We start from the raw sequence: 16405 nt of genomic DNA, 5'->3' as shown, positions 1-16405 counted from the left end.
CTGTGCTTTAAATTCATTCCTGTATTATTCAAGTCATTTCGTGTGTGTGTGTGTGTGTGTGTGTGTGTGTGTGTCAGACCCTGAGGCAGTGGATGAATCATTGCTACAGTTGTGTTCCTCTCAGCTCAAACTGCTGCAGCTCTACACTGACGTTCAGCTCCTACACTCACCTGATACCTCACCCACTCAGCCTGAATCTGTGAGACACACACACACACACACGGCCTCATTTATCAAGCTTTTAGTATTTGCAGAGACAGAAAAGTAGTTTCCATAGCCATGTTGTTGAAGTGAAAGTGCATCACCCTCACACACCCTAACCCTGAACATTCATCCCCCGCCCCCCGGTCTCAGCTCTCAGTGCCTGGTATTGAAGATGACCTCGCTCGAATCGGACCGGTCCTGCGGCGTTATGCAGAGCTGAACTCGCGCCCTTCTGTGTCATTCGCTCAGGACGAGGCGGGGCCGCTGCCAGTCAAAACCTTTCTGTCTCAGTTAGTGTGTGAGGGCGGCGAGCTGCGACTCATCAGAGGCTCTGATACTGACTGGACACAGCTAGGTCTGGAAACACACCAACATTCATTTCTTTCTTTCTTTCTTTTTTTTTCAACTTGGCTCACATTCTACTTCGAGTTTGATATTTTACTTTCTGTAAAACCCTACTTCAGTGTCTTTATTGATATTGTCTAGTTTAGTGTTTGTCCTGTTATGCTGCGTTCACACTTATACCGGTACGAAAGTGGTATAACTGTATCGATACAAAGTATACCGGTACAGTTTAGTGCATCTGTCCACACTAGCGAGAAATGTTTGCAGTTTTCTTTCACGGTAGTTGAAATGCGCGTGCGCGAAATGTTTCCGTGGTTACCAAGTAACTTCCTTCCGAGAATATATGGCATCCGTTATTTCGAGATCTCGAGGAAACAAAACAATTATTTCATGATCTCAGCTGGATCACTGTATCTCCGTCGGTAGAGACGAAGCCGGGCCAGTCTTCTGCGGAGGTGCCGCGGACTAATTTTGAAATTATCCCTTATTAAAAGGCTTAATGCAATCTCTCCCTGTGTCAACCCCTGATCAAAATATTGCCTTATTAGGTGATCGATTATTCCAGACATTCTAATGACCAAAGTTGCGTCTATACAGAATGAGAAATAGCCCTGAAGTCAGCATATCACAAGTCTCTTGGCGCACCTGAATGAACCATTTCTCAGCTGTTTACTCGAGATCATGACATAATTTTGTTTTCTCGAGATCTCGAATTAGTTGTGTTGTTTTCTCGAGATCCTGAATTAATTATGTCGTTATCTTGGGATAACAAGGTGAATAAAAAAAAAAGGATTATATGAAGGGCCTCTCTCGGCTTCCGTACGGATGAAACAACGTGTGTGTGCTTTTTGTTGGCAGTGTACAGTCTGTATTTCTGGTGGTCATTTATTCAGTCGAATCGTATAAAACGCGCGAGGCAGTTGAGAAAGAAACAAATGAATCTCCGTTCTTCACTATTTTATTCAGCGAAGACACCAATTGAGGTGTGTGACTTTGCGCATTATATTTGTATCGATACAGAGCCGCTTCATCTGTCCACACTACAGCGAAGCGCTACAGTACCAATACTGTACCGGTACGAAACCCATACATTTGTGGGTTTCGTACCGATACAGTTATACCGCTACAGTACCGGTATAGTTGCTAGTGTGGACAGGTGTTGCGGTACGAAAGTAGTTTCGTATCAGTACAAAATCCCTAGCGTGGACAGGGTATTAGTGTTACCATGGTTTATCAGTGTACTGTATTGTGTGGTGTGGGTTTTTTTTTTTTTTTTTCCTTTGGGGACGGGAGGATTTTTGAATGTCATGTCAGCATTTGGAGTAGCACCCCACCCCCAAACCCCTGAACACATGAGAATTAATAAACTCAGGTGAAACAGAAAAGGACAGTGTTTACCAGAGACCATAAGACAGATTTTTTTTTTTTAAATTGTATGTAAACTAACGTTGAAGTAGTTTGAACCAATTAAAAAATTTTGCCTGGTGCTGTTGGGTCTTTGCCTTGCTATTTTTTTTTTTTGCATTACTTTGTGACTCCTTGTTGCAAACAAAATGTAAATTAATGAATTAAAGAAAATAAATTGTGTGTGTGTGTGCGCGCGCACACTTGTGCTTTAGGTAGCTTCCTGTTTTGGGGATGTCTTTCTGGGCAGAGTCCACTGGAGCGAGTGTGTGAGACACTACAGCAGAGTGGCATCAGCCCTCAGCAACTACTGGTGAGATGATGATGACGACAATGACATTAAAGTTGACGATCATGAGGACAGTGACGACTGATGACGACGTTGACAGTGACAACGCCACTGACGATGACAACAAAGACGTTGGTGGTGATGATGATAAACCTCCTAAATCCCCCTATTCAGGCAACCGCGATGACATTTTAGTTTATATCACTTAACCATTTAGGTCTCTAAATCTTTGGGTTCTACCATTTATTTATAGGCGAATGGTTTTTTTTGTTTTTTCCCCCCATGTAGTTCTATATTAGAGGTGCTAAAATCTTTAACGTCCTCGCTTACAAAAGTCACAAGTTTAATGGTTATTAATATTATTAGTTTATTAAATAAAACATCAGTTTAAAGTGGTTTTGTTTTGTAGTGATGCTTCATGGTACTTCTGTTTATGTTTGTTTTCATCAGCACCATGGATGCTGAACATATGGGATGCGTTTGAAATTACAGTAGAGAATAATCTAGGCATCACCCATATAGACAAAAATCTGTTATAAAGCATATTCAATCTGACGTCATGACTATATTTCATGAAAATGATTCATTTCTGTGTAAAGGTGAACTATTTATTTTAGCTTTTATGAAATCTGTTCTATTTCCTAGCATGTTGATTGTGTGTTTTTCAGTCTCTGCTGCTGACGGTGTGGTTGAACAGAGAGAAGGAGATCTTGAAGAGAGCAGATGCTATTAGGAACCTGCACACACTCCTCAACACACTCAGCTCTATGAAAGGTGTGTGTTCTGTTTAAACCTCTGTTAGATCTGTGCCCAGGTTCTCTTGTGTTCTGTGACCTGTTTCTTATTGTGTGTGTTAGGAGCGGTGGACGAGTCATGGGATGTGCAGTGTGTGTCCCCCTGGTGGCAGCAGGTGCGTAACGCTTGCATTCAGTCGGAGAACGCCGGCGCCGCCCTGCTGGCTGCACTTGTTGCTCACCGTGCTGCCAAGAGCTCCATTGCAAACCTGGCAGAGAACAAGGTAGTGTGTGAGAGTAACATTTACACCACAACACTGTTGAGTTCTGGATTGTGACTGGTCAGATGGTGTTAATTAATTTCTATAACAGCTCCTTAATCAGTAGTGGTTAGCGCTGTCGCCTCACAGCAAGAAGGTCCGGGTTCGAGCCCCGTGGCCGGCGAGGGCCTTTCTGTGCGGAGTTTGCATGTTCTCCCCGTGTCCGCGTGGGTTTCCTCCGGGTGCTCCGGTTTCCCCCACAGTCCAAAGACATGCAGGTTAGGTTAACTGGTGACTCTAAATTGAGCGTAGGTGTGAATGTGAGTGTGAATGGTTGTCTGTGTCTATGTGTCAGCCCTGTGATGACCTGGCGACTTGTCCAGGGTGAACCCCGCCTTTCGCCCGTAGTCAGCTGGGATAGGATCCAGCTCGCCTGCGACCCTGTAGAACAGGATAAAGCGGCTACAGATAATGAGATGAGATGAGCTCCTTAGTCATTTAAATGTGGATTTTTTTTTTCCTTTGAATATGTCTCATCTCATCTCATTATCTCCAGCCGCTTTATCCTTCTACAGGGTCGCAGGCAAGCTGGATCCTATCCCAGCTGACTACGGGCAAAAGGCGGGGTACACCCTGGACAAGTCGCCAGGTCATCACAGGGCTGACACATAGACACAGACAACCATTCACACTCACGTTCACACCTACGCTCAATTTAGAGTCACCAGTTAACCTAACCTGCATGTCTTTGGACTGTGGGGGAAACCGGAGCACCTGGAGGAAACCCATGTGGACACGGGGAGAACATGCAAACTCCACACAGAAAGGCCCTCGCCGGCCCCGGGGCTCGAACCCGGACCTTCTTGCTGTGAGGCGACAGCGCTAACCACTACACCACCGTGCCGCCCCCTTTGAATATGTCAATAGGAAAATTTTGTGTGTGGGTGTAGTTGCAGTCAGACTGGGAGTGTGTGTCGCTGGAGTTGGAGCAGTGGGTGGTGTGTGTGCGCCAGCTGGAGGATGTGCTGGCGTTGCAGACGTTGCTGAGTCTGCCGTCTCCTCAGGGATCACCAGGGGGTGCTGTTCAGCGCTGCTCAGTCAAAACACTGCTGGAGAGTGGAAGAGGTGTGTACACACACACACACACACACACACACACACAGAGAACTTTGTGTTTGACTCCTGTTTATAACACTGTTCCCAAATCCTCATCACAGTGTTCAATACTTCATCAATTCAGATTAAGTTTTTTATGCGGGTCGACATGCCTGTAGATATCAGGAACACAGTTTACCCACAATGCTCTGCGACATGATGCAGTTTTTAGAGCAAATGGACGATGAAGCTGTTGAGTGTAAATGAGCAAAAGACACATTTCCCAAATATAACAATTTCTCTCCTTTTTGTTTCTCTGTTAATTTTGTTCCTTTATTTCTTCTTCTCTCGCTCTCTTTGTCTCTCTCTGCCCCCTTTGTTTCTCTCTTCTCCTCTTCTCTCTCCATTTCTCTTTGTCTCTCTTTCTCTCCCCTCCTGTCTCTCACTCTCTCTTCTCTCTCTCCTCCTCCTGTCTCTCTCTTTGTTTCTCTCTCTCTCCCCTCCTCTCTCTCTCAGGTGGAGTAGCGGACAGTGTGGCGAAGCTGATCTTCAAACAGGACGTCATTCCTGGAACACTGAAGGATATTGTGGAGCGGCGGCTGAGGGAGCAGCGTGAGGAACAGCGGACAGAGGAGAAGGATTCCCTACACACACTGGAGGGTAACTACACTTCCTAAGCATCTGCTCTGAGTGCACTAGTTCAGCAGGTGGTTCAGTCCTGTACACGGTTTCAGTATCTGTATTTTTATTACATACCTCCTGCTGGTGTGTGTGTGGACGTTCAGGATGGTTCTGTTTGACCCGAGTATGTTGGTGTTTCAGAGCTGCTGGTGTGTGTGTGTCAGCGGTTCCCCAACTCTCTCTCTCCAGATGTGTTGTGGGCTCACTGTTGTTGGGAGTATGTGGTCCAGTGGAACAGAGACCCTGAGGCAAGCTTCTATCATTCTCTCTCGCTCGCTCGCACTCAGAAGTGACTAAATCACTTAGTTTATCTCTACTATAGAGCTGTTACTTGTGGGCGTGGCCAGTCCAGAGATAAAAAGTATCAAAACCTAGATTGTATGGCCCAGCCATCTCTGCTCCTTCCTTGCTTGCTTTTATTTTTCTTTGTAATAAGATGAAACCATGGTTCTAAGTGTTTCTGTCATTTGTGTGCATCAAAAAGTAAACAGGAACTAATTACACACGTGAGCACACATGACACGGGATTGGTCTTAATCATCATTCTGGTATTTGTATTTTCATTCATATGTATTTATTTAATAAGTCGTGTGTGTGTGTGTGCGTGCATGTGCTGTAGGTGGGCCGGTATCTGGAGTGGTCTGTTGAGTATCTGAAGATGATCTCCAGTCCTCACATTCAGTTAGGTGGGACATTTTTTTTATTTTGGACACAATAATAAATCAAATGCTTCATTTCATTCCCGGTGACGTCGATCAGCCAGGACAGGTTTGGTGTGTGAAGTTGTTCAGTTTCAACACGTGAGACGAGATTTATTCAAATAGCAGACATTCATTAAGCCGTTTGATTTAATAAAGTACAAATTCCTATTAGTCATGTTATTTTCATCTGAATCATTTCAGGCTTTAGGCCACGCCCCCTACCTGAGTCCTGTGCTTTGTGCTGAGAATAAAGAGATGAAGTTACGACTGTTTTTAACTCTGGATTCTTCTTTTTTTTTTTTTGGTCCAGGTTTTTTAGGCATCAATGCTCAACTGGTAGACATATAGTTCCATGATTTGTGAGCTATATTAGCCTTCGGTATAAAATTAAAAAGGAAAAATGAGAAAATTAGACACTGAATATGTTGTGTCTTGGTTGATATTCAGTATTTGGGCAAAGAGGAATATTGTGTGAATTTAATCACTCGCGCACGCTCTCTCTCTCTCTCTCTCTCTCTCTCTCTCTCTCTCTCTCAGGAATCTCCACCATGATGTGGAACACATTTATCGTGAAACGTTTCTCTGCAGCTGCCTTCTTAATGGAAAAGGTGTGTGTGTGTTTTCTGATGCATATCTGCATAGTATTTCAGAATGTTGCACATGTGAATTAAGGTGTGTGTGTGTGTAGGTGGGAAAATCTCCAAAGGACAGACTCTGTAGACGAGTGAGTAATCGGGGCTTTTTATTGGAAAATTGCTCATTCTGTTAACGTCATGTCTTTGGTCCTAACGTGTGTGTGTGTGTGTGTGTGTGTGTGTGTGTGTGTGTGTGTGTGTGTAGGATGTAGGAATGGGCGATGTAGCCGTGACCAGTTTCCTGGGCTCCTGTGTACAGCTCCTGCAGGCTCTGATGGAGGTCTCGTCTTCCTCCTTCCTTCTTTCTTTTCCTTTTCTCTCCAAAGTAAGAACTGAGCCTTGGGAAAACCTGCACGCAGGACTGATTTTATGTTTCTTTTAAGGAGACACTAGAAGTTCCCTTAAAAGTGCACTGCAGTGCTGAGAAATGAAACATGGCCAAGGCACAACAATTTCAGCACGAGTTTTGCAGGTGGTTTTACTAATGCAGCTGAAATGCCTGACTGATGCTTTATTACTTACACATGATCTTATTCTTGTTCAGTTAGTGTTTAGACGTTGTCCCAAAGCAGCCTCGGCGTCATATCAGAGTCCTAATGCTGGACGTCTTTCAGTTGAAAGTGCTTTTCGTTTCTTTAATTCTGCCTCACTGCTACCCTTCATTTGCTCCTTAACTCCTCCTTCAAGGAAAGCTGGATAACGCACTCGGAGGAAAGCACTATCTGCCCTCTTCCACATCCATGAACTCGCCTACGATTGGCTAGAAATGTATGCCCCGCCCACCTGTCTTTCTTCCTGGCCACAAACAGCTGTGGAATTGTCTCGATTCGAGTTTGTGATCTTCCTTCCAACTAGAGAGTTGATTAGTTAGGATTGAGGATGTAGGATCGAGGACTTTATTATTATTATTATCTCTTTTCCACCCCCCCACCCCCCCAATGCACTTCCTGCCTGGTAGCCATGTTGTTTAGTCTCTACTGTGCATGATGATGAATGGGTGATGTGATGAATAAACTGTGTGTGTGTGTGTGTGTGTGTGTGTCAGGCGGACTCGGGGGTGGAGGAGGTGACCGTGCCGGAGGTGTGTGTGGAGGAGGTGTGGGGCAGCGCTGAGGGTCTGGCCTCTATAGCGGAGTTAGCGCTGCAGCAGAGGGCGGTGCATTACCCGCTGGTGCAGCATCACTGCCTGTTAGCGTCACTGCTGCACGCTGCCATGAGCTTCTCCCTGCGCCTCAAACCCCTCAGCCTCTTCGACACCAAGGTGTGTATTTACCTGTTCGATTCAAGACATTTAGTAATGTAAGACCTACTGCTTCTGGATTTCTTTTTAATTAGATTTGCCTTTTCATAAAGAATTCATCTTCAGGCATTTTATTATAGTTTTTAATTAATTTTAAAGTGTGTGTGTGTGTGTGTAATGTGTTGTCTGTCCTCTCCTGTAGGGGAAGAATGCCTTCTTCAGGGAGCTGACCTCGATCCAGCTGCTGCCCAGCGGAGACATGGACCCCAGTCTGGTGGCTGTCCGACAGGAAGTAAGCCACATCTCGTTCCCAAGTCAGTTTTGGCTCTTTGTGAGCATGTATTGCACTGTGTGAGGTGTGTAAGGCATGTTAACTAGCTACACAGGTTAGCCAACTAACTAGTCAGGTTGTGAAATTGATAACTGAATCCTTTTAGAACAAATTGTGTTTTAATCTGTTCTTCGTGTACATGTGTATTATGTAAGGCTGAATGAATTGGAAAGAAATAATTTGTGTGTGTGTGTGTGTGTGTGTGTGTGTGTGTAGTTTCTGCTGAGTGTCTTGACAGCCTGGGTGAAGGCTCTGGGTGTGGAGGAGGAGGAGGATGGGGGAGGAGGAGGTGTGTGTGGTAAAGCAGGAGTCAGGGAGCAGGTGTGGATGGAGACGTGTCTGGAGCTCGCCTCACTGCTGCAGATCAACACTGATGTTCTGCGTAGACACCTCATCTGTGAGCTGTATAACCAGGGCCTGGACCTGCGCGCAGAGGAGGTGTGTGTGCGTGTGTGTATACACACACAAATTACAGAGCACATTCATGGAAGAATTATAAAAGTACAAAAAAGATGGAGAAAGAACGAAAAGTAAAAACAAATGGTAGCTTTAAGTGCAGCAAAATTCTGTGGGTTTAAAAAATTTTGAGAGAAACTGAATTAAAACGAACGCCACATTGATGTAAACATGGCATGCAGGTGATGCACACACTGCTGATGGACACACACTGCTGATGGACACACATTCAGGATGATATAAACAATGTTTTTTAAAGTCAGTGAACAAACCAGAATGGTCAAGGTACAAGTGCACAATGTGAAATTACAATTCCTGTCACAGTGACATCCCGCCCTTCCGTCCATCCGCCCGCCCATCCATCCAGCCCACGCCACTCATCCATCCATCCCGTCCATCCATCCGTGCGTACATCCCGTCCGTCCGTCCGTCCATCCGCGTGTACATCCCGTCCGTCCGTCCGTCCATCCGCATGTACATCCCGTCCGTCCGTCCGTCCATCCGCGCGTACATTCCGCCCGTCCGTCCGTCCATCCGCGCGTACATTCCGCCCGTCCGTCCGTCCATCCGCGCGTACATCCTGCCCGTCCGTCCATCCGCGCGCGCATACATCCCGCCCGCCCATCCCGCCCGCCCGTCCACACGCGCGTACATCCCAGAGTAGCCAGTTGATCGACTCCATGTCTTTTGAACTGTGGGAGGAAACTGGAGACCCGGAGGAAACCCATACAGGCACAACGAGAGAGCATGCAAACTCCACACAAAGACCCCAGTCTATCACAGAGGTTGAACACAGACCCTTCTTGCTGTGAGGTGACCGTGATCACCACTGTACCATTGCGCCACCCTGTGACCGATCCAAGTGATTTTTAATTTCTGCATAGAAAATAATTTCCATTATGTCTTTTGATCTGTTATTCCAATCTCTAAACAACATGAAGAATTATAGTTCATTAAAAATTTCATTTGAAAAACTTATCTGACGAAATCTAAGAGAATGTATTCGTTCTAATCATATTACTGCAGTGATTGCAGTTTCTACAGCTGTAATTAGCCACATGATTATTGTGCCATGTTCTATATTTATCCTCAAGTGTGTCGGCCCGAAGTGTAGAACACTGTCACTCCAAACAGTGCCCTGATCAGCTTTTATTGTTTACTTAGCTGCACTGCTTCATGGCTGTAAATGGTGATAACATTGTTGTTACATTATTTTTTTCTAGAATAATTGCTTTGTACGACTGGAATTCACTTTTTTTAAAGGGGTTTTTGAGCGAATACGTTCTGCTGAGAGGGCAGTATTTGTAATGTTAATTACTGCCTCGGTCTCGTATGATATCTGACCCGTGAGCTCCCTCTAGAGGGACGTTTTCAGCCCCTCTGTGTCTTCAGCTGCCTTTTATTTTTGAATGGGGTGTGAGCTTGGACCCTGCATCTAAAAACTATTCTGATCTTGTTATTGAGGCTGAGTTTATCTGGTTATCTTCATCAACACGACTGTGTAAGTTAAACGAGACTGGCCTGGTTGTTTTAGTGGATTGTCTCATGTCTTACTTCCTGTCATTTCAACTGCAAACATTTCCTTCCTGGTAATCTTTTTGGTCATGTTTTTTTTTTTTTAAACTGTTTTTCTTGTTCTTTGCTCGTGAAAGCTTCTCTAACTCTTTCAATTTGTTTTTAAACGCTAATCGTTTTTTCATCAGAGTACTCTTGGGAGATTTTTTGTTGTTGTTTTTGCCTCTTCGAGTTCCTGAAGAGCTTGAAGTTCCAGCTTTTGTTTCTTTGCTTCCTCTGTGAGGAGTAAGAAGGGATTTTTTTTCTTCCATTTTTCATCCTTGTGGTATCTTGCCCCCCTCTAGTCGTCCAGTGCAATGAAGATGTAATTTCAAGTCCTTCTGATAGTCTATTTAGGTCTAACAGACAGACAGGCCACACCCACAGGAGACAAACAATGGCTACACTTACATGCAGCTTAATAATCTGTTTATAACCCGATTGAGAGCTAATAAATAAATAAACATGCATGTAAATATCTTCAGGGGAATGAGTGCATGTGTTTCCTGTGAGAAAATGGTTCGCATTACATTTTTAACCTTTACATTCAAACTTGTGAAGACGTTTTAGTCTTTTTGAGAGGTTGGATGGTTGAGAGAAGCAACATTTTGATCATGATGCCGAGATATGATATTGAGCATTGCTTACTCTCTCTCACACACAGGTGATGTTGGAGGTGGAAGATAAGGATGTGTTGGGTTCTCAGCTCTTGGTTCTGATTGGTCAGCGCCTGGCCTACTCTTTGTTTCACTCTCAAACCCAGACCAAAGCCTCCATGGAGCTCCTGGCACGTCTTCCCCCCACCCTCTGTACCTGGATCAAAGCTATGGTGAGCTTCAGCTAAACAACTAAACACTCATGTCTGCTGTGGGTACATTAGCAGTGCAGTGTGCAGGACGAGCAGGAGACTTTAAAGCATATACTCAGAGCCATGGACTCACTTTTTGTTTACAAATGCTTTGAGACCTCAAGAATGGCACAGGAATAGTTTTAAGCGTTAACAATAAATCTAATATAGTAATTTTTACGATTAAAGTGATTTATATAGGTAGCGGTCTGAGTGAATGACCTTGACGTCCGTAACGTCACAGCAGGAAGTCTATCGGTCTCATCGCCATTTCCGCTATACTAAAACACAGAGCTGACTGCAACTCCGATCCTCCATTTTGAGCTAATTTATCGCCATGCCACATAGATGTGTTGCTGGCCGGTGCAGCAACACGACAGAAGGTGGATTTATGTTGCATTCATGTCCCAAGAATGTTCAAACTGCAAAGATTTGGAGGCGTTTTGCGAGAAGTTCACGGGCACATTGGGCGCCTACGAAGTGGTCTCTCCTCTGCTCTGCACATTTTACTGAAGACTCGTACGAGACCTCTGATCTGTTGAGGAGCGTTGGTTATAAGCCCATATTGAAAGAGGGTGCAGTACCAACAATTAAATGAAAAGAAAACTACAAGAAAAGCAAAGTTTTTATTTTATTTTAAGAAGGAAAGTAAGATCAGTCGCACCAGTTCTCCTGGAGTGTGAGCTGAGGGTTGTTGGTAAAACCTGGGATGGAACAGAATGGGACATATCGCTCGGGCAGTGACCTCCCCATGGTTGTTGCTAAAACTGGTGACGTCCCGTCCCGGGTTTTAGTAATTGCCTGAGCCGAGCAGTAATGGCGGAGTATTCAGTATGGAGAAAATGGAGAATGAGTGGACCAGCCATCTGATTTCTGCACTGGATATACTTGCCTCAGCAGCAATATCTCACCCTTACGTGGAAGAAGCGAATGAACGGAGAACTGACCGAACAACTGAAAGTCAGATTGTTTTGAAACAGTCGGCCACAAGGTCGGTCTTGAAGTGAGAACACAGACGGGTAAGCTCCAACTCTCGTTTGGATACAAAACAACAAGAACCACTTGTTGTTTACCTGCATTTAGATTAATCCATGTAACTTGTATTGTGTGTTTAAGTTAGCGGTATAAGATTATTTAATTTGCTTCAGAATGTGATTCTCAGTTCATCTGATTATTTAATGAGCCTTTTACATTTTATAAGTGAAAATGGATGCGTGTACATGTATGTTGCGTAAGTTATAACACCCATCCTGTTTTAATGAGAGTCAACCCACAATCAATGAAGTCAAATCAGTCTTAGTTGAGCGAGTCGGTAACGGGATTTCTTACTTTTCACCATAAATTTTTATTTATATGACTTTGGTCTAAAGCTGTAAAAGGCCTCGGCCTTAAAACCAGTTCCCGCTGTGACGTCACGCACTCAGGGCTGGCTCAGCGGGGCAGCTCCAATCACAACTTTGTGGTCGATTTGAGAGTTAAAATATATATATATAAATATATTTAAAATTCCCATTTATGCAGCATACATGAATATAAGCGTCGGTGTAGCAGATACTCAGCCTCATGTCAATAAATAACACTTTTAGACCAATAATGTAAACTGCACAAGTTTACCATCAGACATTTTTATCACACTTTTTTTTTTTTCGCAACATGGATTTAATAGTCAAAAGAAATACTCCTATATCAAATAGATAAGTGGTAATTATTATATTTAAGTTCACTCCATAAAAATGCAAAGGTCTAAATGGTGAATTATGAATCTTAAAATGAAATTATAACTCATTCTTGCCATGTGATGGTTGTTTATAAGCTGGAGAAAAACAACAACTGTGAATCTATGCGTGGATTGCCAATTTTTGATTTTATTTTTTTGTTTGGTGTGAAAATCGTGGTGTATTAGGGCAGCTGTATGTAAAAAGGAGGGCTTTTTAATTCCTAGAAGAAAAAAAAAAAACAACTCAATTTCAGAGATTAAAGTCACAAATTTCAGAGAAAAAAACTTGGATACCCCTCCTAGAACTGCCACCTTATTGTGGTGGAGGGGTTTGTGTACTTGAATGATCCTAGGAGCTATGTTGTCGGGGGCATTACGCCCCTGTCAGGGTTTCCCAAGGCAGACAGGTCCTAGGTGACAGGCCAGACCAAGAGCAGTTCACTAAAACCCTTATGGATACTAAATCAAGGACCGTGACATCGCCCAGTATGGCGCAGCCGGGGCCCCACTCTGGAGCCAGGCCTGGGGTTGGGGCTCGTATGTGAGCGCTTGGTGGCCAGGCCTTTGCCCATGGGGCCCGGCCGGGCTCAGCCCGAAGAGGTGACGTGGGCCCGACCTCCTGTGGGTTCACCACCCACAGAGGTAGCAGTAGGGGACTGGTGCAGTGTGGATTGGGCGGCAGTCGAAGGCAGGGGCCTCGACGACCTGATCCCCGGACACAGCGGCTAGCTGTTGGGACATGGAATGTCACTTCGCTGGGGGGGGGGGGGGAGCTTGTGTGGGAGGTTGAGAGGTACCAGCTAGTCGGGCTCACCTCCACGCACAGCTTGGGCTCTGGAACCCAGCTCCTCGAGAGGGGCTGGACTCTCCACTTCTCTGGAGTCGCCCATGGTGAGCGGCGGCGGGCTGGTGTGGGCTTGCTTATAGCTCCCCAGCTCAGCCGCCATGTGTTGGAGTTTACCCCAGTGAACGAGAGGGTCGCCTCTCTGCGCCTTCGGATTGTGGAGAGGGCTCTTGCTGTTTGTGCCTAGGGGCCAAATAGCAGTATAGAGTATCCGGCCTTCTTGGAGTCCCTGGGAGAGGTACTGAGAGGTGCTCAGACTGGGGACTCCATTGTGCTACTGGGGGACTTCAATGCTCACGTGGGCGATGACAGCTGGAGGGGCGTGGTTGGGAGGAACGGCCTCCCCGATCTGAACCCAAGTGGTGTTTTGTTATTGGACTTCTGTGCTAGTCACGGTTTGTCCATAACAAACACCAGGTTCGAGCATAGGGGTGTCCATAAGTGCACGTGGCACCAGGACACCTTAGGTCGGAGGTCGATGATAGACTTTGTTGTCGTTTCATCTGATCTCCGGCCCTATGTCTTGGACACTCGGGTGAAGAGAGGGGCTGAGCTGTCAACTGATCACCACCTGGTGGTGAGTTGGATCCGCTGGCGGAGGAGGAAGCTGGACAGACCTGGCAGGCCCAAACGTATGGTGAGGGTCTGCTGGGAACGTCTGGCCGAGTACTCTGTCGGGGGGTCTTTAACTCCCACCTCCGGGAGAGCTTTTCCCAGCTTCCGAGGGAGGCGGGGGACATTGAGTCTGAGTGGACCATGTTCTCTACCTCCATTGTGGACGCAGCTGTTCGGAGCTGTGGCCGCAAGGTCTCCGGTGCCTGTCATGGCGGCAAGCCCCGAACCTGGTGGTGGACGCCAGAAGTAAGGGATGCCGTCAAGTTGAAGGAGGAGTCCTATCGGGCCATGTTGACCTCCGGGATTCCTGAGGCAGCTGACGGGTATTGGCAGGCCAGGCGTGCCGCAGCTCGGGCAGTTGTGGAGGCAAAAACTCAGAACGGGGAGGAGTTCGGGGAGGCCATGGAGGAGGACTATCGGTCGGCCTCGAAGAAATTCTGGCAAACCGTCCGGCGCCTCAGGAGGGGGAAGCAGTACTCTGTCAACACTGTTTACAGTGCAGGTGGGGAGCTGTTGACCTCGACTGGGGACATTGTCGGGCGGTGGAAGGAATACTTTGAGGATCTCCTCAATCCCACAGTCATGTCTTCCATTGAGGAGACTGAGGCTGATGACTCAGAGGTGGACTCGTCCATTACCCAAGCCAAAGTCAATGAGGTGGTTTGCAAGCTCCTCGGTGGCAAGGCACCGGGGGTGGATGAGATCCGCCCTGAGTATCTCAAGTCTCTGGATGTTGTGGGGCTGTCTTGGTTGACACGCCTCTGCAACATCGCATGGTGGTCGGGGACAGTGCCTCTGGAGTGGCAGACTGTGGTGGTGGTCCCTCTTTTTAAGAAAGGGGACTGGAGAGTGTGCTCAAATTATAGGGGAATCACACTTCTCAGCTTTCCAGGGAAGGTTTACTCCAGGGTACTGGAGAGGAGAATTCAACCAGTAGTCGAACCTCGGATCCAGGAGGAACAATGCGGTTTTCGTCCTGGTCACGGATCACTGGACCAGCTCTATACCCTTCATAGGGTGCTCGAGGGTTCATGGGAGTTTGCCCAACCAGTCCACATGTGCTTTGTGGATCTGGAGAAGGCATTCGATCGTGTCCCTCGTGGTATTCTGTGGGGGGTGCTTCGGAAGTATGGGGTTTGGGGCTCTTTGCTAAGGGCTGTCTGGTCCCTGTACGAACGGAGCAGGAGTCTGGTTTGCATTGCTGGCAGTAAGTCAGACTTGTTCCCAGTGCATGTTGGACTCCGGCAGGGCTGCCCTTTGTCACCGGTTCTGTTCATAATTTTTATGGACAGAATTTCTAGGCGCAGCCAGGGGCCGGAAGGAATCCTGTTTGGGAACCACAGGATTTCATCTCTGCTTTTTGCGGATGATGTCCTGTTGGCTTCTTCAAACCAGGACCTTCAGCATGCACTGGGGCGGTTTGCAGTCGAGTGTTAAGCGGCTGGGATGAGAATCAGCACCTCCAAGTCTGAGGCCATGGTTCTCAACCGGAAAAGGGTGGCTTGCCCTCTCCAGGTTGGTGGAGAAGTCCTGCCTCGAGTGAAGGAGTTTAAGTATCTTGGGATCTTGTTCACGAGTGAGGGAAGGATGGATGGAGCGTGAGATCGACAGGCGGATTGGTGCAGCCTCCGCAGTGATGCAGTCGCTTTACCGGTCCATCATGGTGAAGGAGCTGAGCCAAAAGGCGAAGCTCTCAATTTACTGGTCGATCTACGTTCCGACTCTCACCTATAGTCACGAGCTTTGGGTGATGACCGAAAGAACAAGATCACGGATACAAGCGGCCGAAATGAGTTTCCTTCGCAGGGTGGCTGGGCGCTCCCTTAGAGATGGGGTGAGAAGCACAGTCACTTGGGAAGAGCTCAGAGTAGAGCCACTGCTCCTCCACATCGAGAAGAATCAGCTGAGGTGGCTCGGGCATCTTTTTCGGATGCCTCCTGGATGCCTCCCTGGGGAGGTGTTCCAGGCATGTCCTCCCGGGAAGAGGCCCCGGGGAAGACCCAGGACACGCTGGAGGGACTAGGGAACGCCTCGGTGTTCTTCCCGAGGAGCTGGCCGAGGTGTCTGGGGAAAGGGAAGTTTGGGCTTCCATGCTTAGACTGCTGCCTCCGCGACCCGGCCCCAGATAAAGTGGAAGGAGACGAGACGAGAAAACTTGGATATTCTTTGAGGTTATAAAATCATAGATTTGCCAGAAAACTCTCAGAATTTGAGATTAAAGTCCTAAGTTTACAAGAAAAAAAAAAACCCTCAGATATTTTCTGAGATTATGAAGTCATTAATCTCAGAATTAGATTTTTTTTTGGCAAATTTAAAGGTGTAAATTTGAGAGGAAAAAAAACTTGGATATTCTTTGTATTTATAAGTCAAAGTTGCAAAAAAAAATTTTTTTTGAGAATTTCCGAGACTAAAAAGTAACAAATTTACAAGGAAAAACTCAAAAATATGCAAGG

The 16405-nt window shown here is 46.3% G+C and overlaps 1 protein-coding gene across 2 annotated transcripts in view; it reads left to right on the top strand.

Annotated features, from left to right (window-relative positions):
- rab3gap2 (RAB3 GTPase activating protein subunit 2 (non-catalytic)) overlaps positions 1-16405 on the top strand; it is a 30613-nt gene that overhangs the window by 11677 nt on the left and 2531 nt on the right. Inside the window, exons 19-34 of one of the 2 annotated variants that reach the window (XM_060933284.1) lie at positions 78-199; positions 355-559; positions 2169-2266; positions 2911-3016; positions 3100-3260; positions 4187-4361; positions 4848-4991; positions 5154-5260; positions 5632-5698; positions 6251-6321; positions 6402-6437; positions 6554-6628; positions 7394-7609; positions 7791-7880; positions 8136-8357; positions 10594-10758. In XM_060933284.1, the coding sequence (XP_060789267.1) occupies positions 78-199; positions 355-559; positions 2169-2266; positions 2911-3016; positions 3100-3260; positions 4187-4361; positions 4848-4991; positions 5154-5260; positions 5632-5698; positions 6251-6321; positions 6402-6437; positions 6554-6628; positions 7394-7609; positions 7791-7880; positions 8136-8357; positions 10594-10758 (2060 nt within the window). Of the gene's footprint in view, positions 1-77; positions 200-354; positions 560-2168; positions 2267-2910; positions 3017-3099; positions 3261-4186; positions 4362-4847; positions 4992-5153; positions 5261-5631; positions 5699-6250; positions 6322-6401; positions 6438-6553; positions 6674-7393; positions 7610-7790; positions 7881-8135; positions 8358-10593; positions 10759-16405 lie in introns of both variants that reach the window. The other variant, XM_060933283.1, reaches the window with a different exon arrangement.

Source organism: Neoarius graeffei, chromosome 11, assembly GCF_027579695.1.
Source record: "Neoarius graeffei isolate fNeoGra1 chromosome 11, fNeoGra1.pri, whole genome shotgun sequence".
NCBI classification, from domain to species: domain Eukaryota; kingdom Metazoa; phylum Chordata; class Actinopteri; order Siluriformes; family Ariidae; genus Neoarius; species Neoarius graeffei.
This window is presented reverse-complemented; position numbering and strand designations above follow the sequence as displayed.